Below are 12932 nucleotides of genomic sequence, written 5' to 3'. Positions count from 1 at the left end.
TCCCTTCCAGTTTAATTACTCTAAGATCTTATACAATGTTTCCCTCTGGTTACTACTTTCTCTTCCCAGTGCATATTCTTCTATTTCACCCCTTAACAAAAAGCTAGCTCCTTTCAGACTAACCTTAAAAACAAAGAGTGAAAGAAAGCCTTTAAAAGCATTGTACAATTTATCATCTCTATTTTGATATATCAGGGTTGGCTTAACTAGATAACTCGGTCTTTATGCTTCTGTATGTCTGCAAAACCATCTGATTCCACTTGAACCACATAAGGAAGATGAATTTGGTGCCCGAAGTCTCTCATCCACCAGACACTGAGCCCCCACTGTTCACAGAAATCCAGGATCAATAGCCATACTTCTTTTTCTCTGCACTTCTGTTAGTTCTCCTGCCCACTCCCAAGAACTTTGACAAAGCAAGAAAAAAAGCAAGTGTTCTAAAAAGTAACTGCATAGTAAAAGTCATATTTATATTTTAAAGTTCCTCAACTGGAACCCCCTCCCAGCATACATTTTCCCGTCTTCTTTCCTAACAGATTTTCTTCCTTGTAGCCACTCCTCTCCCATGCAGCCATGTGCTTCAGGGAAGCCAACTAATCATCAGGCCAAGGGATAGGCTGGGTTGGCTAAGAATAATTCCATCCGTCTTTACCAGTAACTAATTTAGGAAAGGGAATGTAACCCAATTTTGGTCAATGAAATGCAAGGTTAAGTTTGCTAAAGGCTATTGGAAAAGTCCTTCCCCACTCTTAAAAAGAAAGGGGCCATGTGAAGCCAGATTGGTCTCTTTCCCTCCCCCTTCCAAATATCAACCCCAACTATTTTGCATATCTTTAAACTAGAAAATTAAAAGTATTTTACTATTTCTTTCAAATCGTGATCAGATGATAAAAAAACTGACAAATGTTCTAAAACCATGATCAGTCAAGATTTATTAGGTAAATGCCTATTTCTAGATGGTCAAATCTACCTGCATTTCTGTTTCACCATGTATAAAACAAAAATCACACCTACCTCTCTGGTTTATCATGAGACTTAGAGATAATGTACATAAAAATACCTGCACATAATAGGTATTCAGTAACTCTAGTTAAATATTTATCTAACAGATCACAAACAAAAAAAAAAGTTACAAAAGGATCAAAATTATAGGCTATGCAAAAAGAACTCTAGGATTTTCAAGCAGAAATTAAGTAACTTACCACAAAGCAAAGGACTAGGAGTCAGAGTCCCGGGTCTCTTGTTTGATATTAACTGGTTAAATGATCTTGGGCAAGTCAATTTGAGCCTCAATTTTATAGAAGCCTTTCCACTTCTGTAAAATGAAAGGCCTCCCAGGCTCATGCCTAAGGCTAGAGGACTGCTTGAGATCAGGAGTTTGGTAACAGCCTGAGCAACGTTTCAAGACCTCATCTCTACAAAAAATTCTAAAAATTAGCCAGGTATGGTGGTTCGCATCTGTAGTTCCAGCTACTTGGGAAGCTGAGGCAGTAGGATTACTTGAGCCCAGGAGTTTGAGGTTGCAGTGAATTATGATGATGCTACTGCACTCTAGCCCAGGCAACAAAATGAGACCCTGTCTCAAAAAAAAAAAAAAAAGAAAAGAAAAGGAAAGGAAAAAGAAAAAAAGAGGAACGATTTAGCCTGAAACTATCCTGTGCTTTGTAGCAATGTCACACAATTAGCAATAGAAATGAATCTAGAACTCAGATCTAGCTCAGTACTACATCGAAATATCTCTAAAGTATCTAACAAAACAGAAAGGCTGTAAAACATGTGCATGGCAAAGGCAGTTCAGACAAATGGAAGGAAAGGTGTCACACTAGGACTGAAAAGAGATAAATAAAATTAAAGGTGATAAGCTTGGCATTAATGTACAGAGTGAGGGATATAAAATAAGTGGAGCACAATGAAGAAGCCCTATGAAGAGGCAGGTTACAGATGAAAAGGAGCAAGAATTGAAGATAAACTTAACTATGACTTTCAAAACTGAACTGGGGGAAAAATATGAAGAGAAAACTACACACATCCAAACAGAAGGTAACCAAGACTTTGACTTCGGCAGAGAGAAGGGGGGAGAAATAAGTCATTTTCAGGAAGTGGCAAAGTTTACCAACCAACTAACCCAACAAAAGAAAGGGTAGCAATCAGCTAATTCAAAAGAAAATATTTTTTAATGTATTAAAGAACTACAGACACGGGAAAAATGGCTTGAATAACAGGAATATCTCAATGCCCTAACAGTTTTGATCAGAACTATGAAACCATTTCCTAGAGCTCTGTTTTTCAAACTGAAGGTAGTGAGTGATATGTTAATATTAGTGAGTTGTAACAAATAATTTTTCCATGTAACGAAAAAGAAAATGTCAGAGTAATGCCATGAAGTAAAGCTAAACACTATTTTATATGAAATGTCTATCTCAGTTTTGTGTATATGAACATGTATGTGCTGGGTTAAAACAAAATGTATTTCTTACTCTAGATCATGGTCATAATGGTTTCAAAACTTTGATTGTGGAAGTTTTCAAACACACCTAGAGAGTCCCAATATATTTATTTATTTATTTAATTTTTTTTTTTTTTTTTGAGACAGAGTCTCGCTCTGTTGCCCGGGCTAGAGTGAGTGCCGTGGCGTCAGTCTAGCTCACAGCAACCTCAAACTCCTGGGCTTAAGCGATCCTACTGCCTCAGCCTCCCGAGTAGCTGGGACTACAGGCATGTGCCACCATGCCTGGCTAATTTTTTGTATATATATATTTTAGTTGTCCATATAATTTCTTTCTATTTTTAGTAGAGACGGGGTCTCACTCTTGCTCAGGCTGGTCTTGAACTCCCGACCTCGAGCGATCCACTCGCCTCGGCCTTCCAGAGTGCTAGGATTACAGGAGTGAGCCACCGCGCCCGGCCCCAATATATTCAATACCTAAGATCTAGCTTTAACAATCTCTGATTGTCATTTATTTTCTTGAATGTTATTTTAATTGAACAACCTTTCTTGAAAGGAAGTGAAAACTATAAAGAAGTGTTGATAGCAGAGGAAATATCAAGTTTCCTTAAACCTCTTACCGTGCAATAAAAAATTCACAAGTAATATGTAGATAAAATTTTCTATATTTTCCCCAAAGACTTTTTTTACATAAACGACAAGGTTAAAACTTGTATTCCCTTAGTATTCAATAGGATCGCACAAATGGCAAGACATGTGATATAAATTTCAGAACTTGTTTGTTCTTAAGTGTTCACAAAGCAAGAGAATTTATGTCTATTATATGTGTGAATTAAGCTCTACCAATTATATAGTATGACTAATAATCTTAAAATTAAGAACAAGTTCTCTAGCTTCATTTCATCATGAATAAATTTAAAAGTTCAAGCCGACCAACAACTCAATAAATATCAGACTGATAGATACAAGCAACATGATCAAACCTTAAAATTTTTTAAATTATCTCAAGTTCTTAAATTACTAAACATTAAGTGAATTCTTCCAACCTCATATAGTTAACTAAAAAATATTTTAAAAATAGAAAAATACCTATTCAAAAGCAGATAGTGAGATCAGTTTACTTTTTATTTACATATACCATTAACTCACCTCACCATCCCACTGCTAATACTACACAAAGGGACAAATGGTTTTATAAATCAGACATACCACAACTAATTTTTATTTTCTGTTAATTTGTTAAGCCAGTTTTTTTTAAGTTACATGCAACAACAAATCCTACTAACTTCACAATGCTATTTTAAAACGTGAACATTTTTCCTATCCTAATCTAGCACCTTAAAGAGCTTGAAGAGTTTTTGGATGTCATTTTTAAAACTTTTTATTATGGAAATTTTAAAACATATACAAAGGACAGAGACTATTATAATGAACCTCCACCCTATACCCATCATCTAGCTTTAACAATTCCTGAATGTCATCTAGCTTTAACAATTCCTGAATGCTATTTTTAACAAACTTTACTGAAAGATTTTTAAAAAGCAATATTGGAAAATATTTACATGTAAGTATAACACACATAGGACATTAAAGTGTTCTAGTCAATGATTACCTTCATGGGGAAAAAAATGCTTTTAGAAATATTTTACATGTGATACAAATCAACATCACTGAAAAAAGTTATGAGAAAATAATTAATCGAAAGCGATCCAATTTCAGAGTTCACATAATCCTACCTATTTTCTAATTAAATTAAGCAGTAAAGGTGATGAAAACTTAATACAAAATTAAAAATATAAAATTTTAAGACATTAAAAAACATTTTAAAATGTTAAAACTCTCACCTGCTGCTGTAACATAAGACATATTGAAACTGTACATTTTGTAGGAAAATGAAGCCTTCAAGTTACTTCTCCAGTATACCTGGGATTTTCGAGCTTTCATAGACTTGTAGTTCCTTTTCACACACAAATACTATATATGTTAACTAGAACTGTCCCAACGATTAAATTTCAGCTGTTGGTAAGCTATCAATTCATAGGCTGTATTACTTAAATCTTACAGCTCCAATTGTTCATCTCTCCTAAAGTAGCCAAATTCAGGCACAAACAGGTGAGAATCATACAATATAATTATATAAACATTACCAGAAAGGCTGAAATATATGCAGACCCATGTTGTGTTTGAGTTTAAACGATGGCTGTTAAAAAAAGCTTGCTCCTGCCTGTGACTCTCCTAAGCCTCCTTGAACAAACTCACTCCTCTTAAATTCCACTGTTACTTGAACCTCATATGGCATGCCTGGGCAAATTTGATGACTTGGATTTTGTTTTAGAAGCCAGGCTTACTGCCAAGTCGGCTGTGTCTACTCCCCTGACCCACCAGGACAACTTTAGACAACACCTCCCTTATTTATGTTACTGCTGTGAGCAGTCAAACTACCGCTTACTATCAAATGAGGTTCAACCGACTCAGGTTTCCTATCTCCTAAGAGTAATGTGATTGCCTTCACTATATTATGGCTTCTTCAACTCCACCCCTTATTTCATACAAAACATTACCACACTGAATGATCTACTACTCAACTATCAATAATGAGAAGGAAATCAGTGATATAACTCATTTCCTTCTCTTAAATGGTCTCTATTTTATATATCACTATTTATGACTTTCTCTGAAGAAAAACGAATACCATATTTTCTCACCAAAACGTCCTTATGATTATACTTCATTGAAAAAATAAATACAGAGAACAAACCTCAAAAGCAGCCCTTGGAATATGCCTTCAATAAAAATACATACTATTTTAGGCAAAGTTTACTGGTTGCCACAGAAAGGCAAGTCATAATAATAAGTTTATTCTACCACTTACTCTAAATTAATACCTTAAATGCCCTTAAATGCTTAAGATACAGGCCTTACTTGTCCCCCACTATTTCTCAGCCATGTACATAATACCCAAGTTTTAAATTTTGTATCATCTAATAAAACCACTACAGTATTAACTCTACTAATAGTTCAGAACATATACCAAAATATCCTTCTGAATTGGCAAATGGGAAAATCTAAGAAAGTTCAGGAGTAGCAACACTCTTACAATGCTGAATGTTTTAAACAAACAATATGACATTGAAATTTCTTTCCTGGATTTTTCCCCAAATTCACTAAAACACATTTATTCACTAATCTCTACCATAAAATTCTGCCAATACCCCCAGGAGCACCCTTCAATTCTATCAGAAAAGGTGTCAAAGAAACAATATAAAATTATTCTTCAGAGCGAAATGTTTAACATTGACTGAATCAACTAATACATATTCTCACTGCACTCAAGTATACAGAAGAAGTTGATCTACGGTATGAAAATATGGCTCAGCAGCAATCAAATCCTCCTCTACAGTACCTAATGGGCTGTACAAATACACCATTACATTTCCACAGGAAACCATACAAGCAACTTCCCTTTTTTCATGCTGATTTAAATATCCAGTTATACTTAGTATGGTCAGCAAATCAACCATCTTTCACATTGTACTGAATCAGTAACCACTTAATTCAATAAAGTGGAAAAATATAATTAAAAGTGAATGACCTTCAGTACTTGGCAAAATAGGAGAAAGAGGTAAGTAACATCAGAAAGAATACAGAATCAAAGGGATAAAACAAAATAAAAAGACCAAGTATTCCAACTCAAGTAAGGAAGGTTTAAATTTCTGGATCTCTCATCTGCCCATACTCTCTCTAAATGTTTTAGTTTAGTATATGGAGAGGGGTCTAGGAAAGAGGAGGAAGTACAAAATAGCCTATCAATGTGGTGTGTGTTTGTGTGTGTGTGTGAGTGTGTGTGTGTAGAAATTTTAACTACCACCATTTAAAGTGCACTAGGACTGTGCTAAGAGTTTTAAAAACATTATTTCATTTACACAAGATAAAACAAAAACCTTCAGTAAAAATGATCAATAAAAACTGAAAAATGAGGCCGGGCGCGGTGGCTCACGCCTGTAATCCTAGCACTCTGGGAGGCCGAGGTGGGCGGATTGTTTGAGCTCAGGAGTTCGAGACCAGCCTGAGCAAGAGCGAGACCCCACCTCTACTAAAAATAGAAAGAAATTATATGGACAGCTAAAAATATATATAGAAAAAAATTAGCCGGGCATGGTGGCACATGCCTGTAGTCCCAGCTACTCGGGAGGCTGAGACAGGAGGATCGCTTGAGCTCAGGAGTTTGAGGTTGCTGTGAGCTAGGCTGACGCCACGGCACTCACTCTAGCCTGGGCAACAGAGTGAGACTCTGTCTCAAAAAAAAAAAAAACTGAAAAATGAGAAAATAAAATTATCCAGAGACAGTAAATTGTAACACATGGATCAGATCTCTAAGCACTAAACAAAGTAAAAACACTGTAAGACAATTATCTAGGAAAAGTTTCTCAATTTTACATATGAAAATATGTACTAAAATAATATCTGACAAAATTACACATATCATAAAGCAAATTTCTTACAAAAAATACATATTGTATCTAAGATATTTCTTCCCTTTTGAAAAACACCAGTAGATAAGCTACTACACACAGTATAGCACATTCCTCCCAGTGACTCTCATTCATGACTAGAAAGTCAATATTTAGTAATGAACCCTGAGAATGAAACTTTGAATTTGCAAAGTAAAGACTATAACATGAAACTAAATTGGAGATATGCAATCACTACGCTAAAATAGAGTACCAGAAGCTGCCCTTTACAATGGCAAATAATGTTAATGGAATACATTTAACAGGTCCTACTTAAATTCCCTATTTCCTACGAGGCATATCATCTGATTGAAGCTAAGTACTAAGCAAAAGAAAGTTCAACAAAATAGTTTGGTACATTTTTAACTTGAAAAATAAGAAATAACGTTACATTAAAAAAAAAGCTGAAGACTCTAGTGTCTTCAATTTTCTTTAGTGGAAAAATCTCAAAACACCTCAGTAAGCAATAATCTTAAAAAGTCAGTCACAAATGTACCCAATGTCATCAGTGCACCTCAAATCATCTAATTTGTACTTTGATAAGCTTGCTTATTATTAGTTCATTCACTAAATTCAGCCCCTTGGTTTGTCCTCACTCTCCATCCACTTCCTTCACCAAATATTTTTCAAATATGTTCTCCCTGTTTGGAAATTTAGATGTGATACAAGTACTCTCAAACCCTCAGAGAGATGTAAAATTACCAAGATCTGCTATCTTATGGAACTCATCAATAAAAGTCAAAGAACTGAAACAACTCTCATCAACTTCCTTTGCCACAAAAAAACAGTGAGCACTGACTCGAAACTTAAGTGGTATGTATTCATTAATTCAACAAATATTGGAGGCCTACTATGTAAAGGCATTGTGCTAGGCACTGATAATATAACTATGAAAAAGATACAGATACAACCCTGCCCTCAAGGAACTTCCATTCCAGTGAGGAAGAGAATTCAAAAACAAGTTCAGTAAACACACTGATATAATCAAATAGTGATGTGAATTCTACTCTCATGACGCACTTTACTACATATATCATCCCAAAAGCATTTCAGTTAATCCACTTTGGTTCCTTCAAACCACATACTCATAATTATGCTTATTGAAATGAAAACTAATTTTGTGAACAAATAATTCCGAAAACTTGGATTTGAATATGTAACACATCCCTTCCAGTAGAATTAAAAAATTAGCTGCTAGGTATTCACAGCAACACTACTCACAATAGCCAAAAAGTGGATAGCCCAAATGTCCATCAATGGATAAACAAATTGTGTATATACATATACAAAATGAAATATTCAGCCATAGAAAGGAATGAATTACATGCTACAAAGTGGATGAACTATGAAAACACTATGCTAAGTGACAGAAACCAGACACAAAGGGTCACATATTGTATGATTCCATTTATATGAAATATCCAAAATAGGTAAATCCACAGAGACAGATCCCAGATTGGTGGTTGCCAGGGGCCATGAGAGGGGTAGAGGTAATGGGGAGCAACTATTTAACAGCTAGAGGGTTTTCTTTGGGGGTGATGAAAATGTTTTGTAACTAGATAGAAGCAGTGGTTGTGCAAGCACAATACTGTGAATGCACTAAATGCAGCTAAATTGTTCACTTTAAGATGGTTTATTTTATTCCTATGTGAAATCACCTTAATAAAAAAAACTTTTAAAAAATTACCTGCTATAATATTTTAAAATGAACTTTTTGTCACAAATAAAACTGCTTATGCTTACCTTTGGGAATTTCAGTTACAAATCAAGTTACAAACCTTAACTCCTTCTAGACCCATTTTAATATCAAAATGGGTTTTTTGTGTATGGCAAAAATCATTTTTAAAAGCCATTTTCATGGCTTTTAAGGGTTATTCAATATGTTAGATGTACATACAATTCCTACTTACATGATGACGCTCTTTTATTATTCACATATTTGGTTAACACCTTTATTCATCATATATTTGGTATACAATGCGCTCTAATCAAGTTTGTGACCAATAAAAGTTTGCTCACATCAACTGTTTATCTTCTTTAAAATAAAAATATTCATTCAAACAAGTTGTTATTAAGTCCCAATATCTAGGTACAATTCAATGCCACCCTCTCCACAAATGCCACTTTTCCCGTTTCTTCCTCTATTATAAAATGCATTGCAATTCACAGGATGTCTAGCAACATAGTTATCTGGGCCATGTGCTTCCTTCAACTACTTTCCAAACTCCTTGAAGAGCCTCAGTTTTGTTTTGTTTGTTTGTTTGTTTTTGGCATCATTGTAACACTACAAAGTACCTAACAATAACTTCAACATAATAGGTGCTCAAATTATGTTAGTGGAACTGAAAATAAACGCAGCCAACACATAACTATTGTAAATTATTTATTATGTTGAAAAACACATCTAACATATAAAGACTAAAAAGGACTAATAAAACAAGTACCTCCCAAAGAACCCTTATGCCTCACGTTCAGACATTTTTCAAAGCAACTCTACAGAACAGTCTACTGAACATCAACATGAACAGCATTAAGTAATTCACCTAATACCCGGAAAGAATAAATAGGGATTACTCTTATCCATTTCCTTTTTGAAGCTCGCCTGCATATGTAATAGGGAAACTGAACTTAATGAACCACAGTATACCAAACGAGGTCAGAAAAGAGCTCTAAGTCCCCAGCCATCCTGTTTCTATTTCCTGATTGGTCTGACCTGCAAGCATTACGGTGCCCAGCCTTCGCAATTCAGGATCTCCTTTAAAATATCTTCTGAGGCGAGCTTTTTCTTAAAATAAAATCTGACTTCCAGAACTCTCTAGGAGGATTATGAAAAGGGCATCCCACTTTTAAAAAATCTTCCGAAACACTCTACTCAAGCAAGGAAACCCAGTTTTCAGAAAAGTCCCGTTACAGTTACACTTCGAATTAACTGTGGGCCGTTAACTTAACAAGCAGAAGTTAACTCGAAAGTATTACTCTCCCAGCAAAAAAGACTTAAAGAAACGTGCATGAATTTTAGAAGGGTCCTACAAATTGAAGAACAAGCACCTTTCAAATAAGGATTTTTAAAAACAACCTAGAATAGACGAAAAACCAAGGGCAATTACACTTCACAGGGATATTTTCTCTGCACCACACTGGCAAAACAGCGACAACCAGACGCCACTAGGGCAGCGGCCCCGATCCTAGGCCTCCAAACCCCGGGGGTCCACGAGCCACAGGCGTCCCGGAGTCGCGTTCCCTGATAGTTCGCTTCCAACCAAGCCCACAGCCACTTCCATGTCGCAGAGACCCGCACACCTCCTCACTGATTTAAATCCGTACTTCACTCACAGCACGAGCGCGCGCGCACGAACACACACGCGCGCGCGCACACACACACGAGGTTATCAATCCTGGGGCAACCACGGGAGGGAGGGGGAGAGCTCCCGCGAGCGAGGAAAGGGGACGCTCCTCAGTCCCGCCCGGCCCGGCACCCACCTGCAGGCCGCGAGCCCGGAGGCGGCGGCGCCGGCGCCCCGTCCTCGCCGAAGACGAGTTTGAAGTCGAGCTCGTCGTGGGCGCCACAGTTTGCAGTAGTCATCGGCGTGGCTCAGGGTGCTGCGGCTCCTCCTCGGGCGGCTGCAGCACCGGCTCCTCAGCGCCGCTTCATGCCGGGCCGCGCCGGCCAGGAGGTCGCGGCTCCACGGCAAACTTTCCGGGTGGGGCCCGCGACACCAAGCTTTCCGTTCCGAACCTGAGAGCTGGCCGCCCCCCGAGCCGCACCAATAACAGCCGCCGCCAGTTGCGGGTGCCTAAGCCGCCACCTTCGCCTTAGCCAATGTTCCCCGCCCCCCAGTAGTCGCCGCCACTGCCGCCGCGGGTGCGCTACCGCGCCGTGCTGCGCGCCTGGCCCCGCCCCCTACCGCGCGCCCATCCGGCCGGGCTGCGGATAGGCCGCTAGTGCCGCGGACCAGCTTGGAGCGCCCCGCCCCCTCGCCGGCCTATCGCGTGACTCCCTCTCCCGGAGAAGGAAGTCACCTGAATACGGAAAACTAGAGTCCTGCTACCTCTCGGGAGTTGTAGTTTGAACCCCATTTCCTCTGCTACTCCTCCTAAGCCAAACGGATGTAAGGCCGATAGCCCTCTCTAACTGGATAGGGGAACCCACCACCGGCCAATCGGAGAAGACCTCTTTCATTATTGGGCGGGGTTCTCGACGAGGAAGGGGCGCCGCAGAACCTAGGCTATGGGGTCGGCGATGGGCGGCGGCACGGTTGCTCGTGAGGGCTGGCTTTAGAGGGGGCATCAGGGCACTGCAGGATTATCTGGACGCCACGCACATCCTCATCCCCTCACTTCAACCTTAATGGCGGTGTATTGAGAGGGCGGGGACCGGAGCGAGCTTCCAGCTAGGTTTGGGCGGAGCCGAAGGAGACAGGTTGTGAGACGAGTCGCGAATCTGAGGTCGCGGTCAGTGCAGACCCGCCCCTGCGGGGCGGGGCCCGCGCCTCAGTGCCCACGTCTTTGTCCCCAGGAGCCGGCCCCCGCAGCTGCTCCCTTGAGAATAGTATGCGCATCCGAGGTCTCGGCGAAGCTCGATGGGCAGGGCTTACTCCTTGCTGGAAGTTGAGCAGATAGAGCGGGAAAGCCCGTTGTGAGCTTGTGCCACTCAGCTCTGTGACTTCTGCATCCTGATGCACATCTATGAAAGCATGAGGGATCCAGCCACCCAAATTGGGTGGCTGGCAGTGGGAAGGAAGTGACAGTGCCTGTAAGAACGGTTTTCGCTCTTGCCCCCTCCCCAGCGAGGCTTCATTCCCTTGAGATGGCCCAGGAGGCCTCCTCTTGGGGTCTGGGGTGGAGGCCGTGACCGGGGACTCTGGCTTGTTTACTTAGGGCTCCGCTGAGGCACAGGGTAGACTGGGAGCTGGGAGAGGCTGTGGTGACTGCCTCCTTTAGCTCTATGCCCCGGGCACAGGGCCCATAGGGCATAGCATCCCTAGATGTGCGTTGCCAGAGGAACCCGGGGCACTGTCAGCAGCTTGCGTGCAGATGCACCCAAGAAGTGCCATCTCACAGGGCCTACAGCACATTCCACACTGCCCGCAAAAGCCCCTGGGAGAAGAGGGCTAGGGGGAGCTCCTTGCAGAGATCTCATCTGGACTGATAATCTGTTCTACCAGGGAGCCCTAAAGAAAGGCCAGTTAGGCCTTAGGTCAGAACAAGGAATGTCCACAGCATGTGAGATGTTCATCTTGGATTGGGTCATTCCTGTACCTGTACCTGTGCTGGACCTAGGAATTCAGAGATAAATTAGTCTCCCTTCAGGGCTGGGGGAGAGGAGACCAGCAAGTCTATAATTACTGTACCTATTATTATAACCCTATTGAGATTAGGGTTGTGCCAGGAGTTCAGAGAAAGTTCATAACCCCCCTAGCTGCAAGGCCTGAATAGGGGTAAGTAGGAATTGGAGAGATGGGTAAGAGGTGAGGAAGGTTTGTTCCAGGCAGAGAACAGATTTCCCAAGACTTGGAAACCGGAAAGTACCTGCAGTGAGCAGAAGCCAAAGGTGAAGTTTGATGAGTGGGCAGAGTGCTACAGGCCATTGCAAGGTGTCTGGACTTTATCCTGAGGGCAGTAGGGAGTCATGGAAGAGTTGAGAGCAGGGGATTTACACAGTGAGAATTCTGGATGGATCACTGGATTCGACTAGAGTGGGGGATGGTGGGGGAAGTTAGAAGGAGGAGAAGACAAATGGTCAAGGAGAAGGAACAAGTGGCATTAGGTAAGCAGAACATCCTTTCCAATAAACTGTCCTGCCTTCAGAGGATCTCCAACCTTTAGGGCCTGAGTGTGGAATTTAAAGCCCAAATGCCACATCACCTCTGGCCCATCCAGTAGTAAATACCACATGCAACATAATCCTGATATAGTATAAGTTCCCAGATGCTTGGCCAGCTCACCTCCCCCTACACATAAAACTTAAAGCAACT

The 12932-nt window shown here is 40.3% G+C and overlaps 1 protein-coding gene across 3 annotated transcripts in view; it reads right to left on the bottom strand.

Moving 5' to 3' along the window:
* NFATC3 (nuclear factor of activated T cells 3) overlaps positions 1-10785 on the bottom strand; it is a 102644-nt gene extending 91859 nt beyond the window's left edge. For all 3 annotated transcript variants that reach the window (XM_069456313.1, XM_069456312.1, XM_069456314.1), the window contains exon 1: positions 10438-10785. In XM_069456313.1, the coding sequence (XP_069312414.1) occupies positions 10438-10540 (103 nt within the window). In that variant the 5' untranslated portion in view covers positions 10541-10785. The remainder of the gene's footprint in view (positions 1-10437) is intronic.
* Positions 10786-12932: the final 2147 nt, after the last annotated feature.

This window comes from Eulemur rufifrons, chromosome 23, assembly GCF_041146395.1.
Source record: "Eulemur rufifrons isolate Redbay chromosome 23, OSU_ERuf_1, whole genome shotgun sequence".
In the NCBI taxonomy this organism is placed as follows: Eukaryota; Metazoa; Chordata; class Mammalia; order Primates; family Lemuridae; genus Eulemur; species Eulemur rufifrons.
This window is presented reverse-complemented; position numbering and strand designations above follow the sequence as displayed.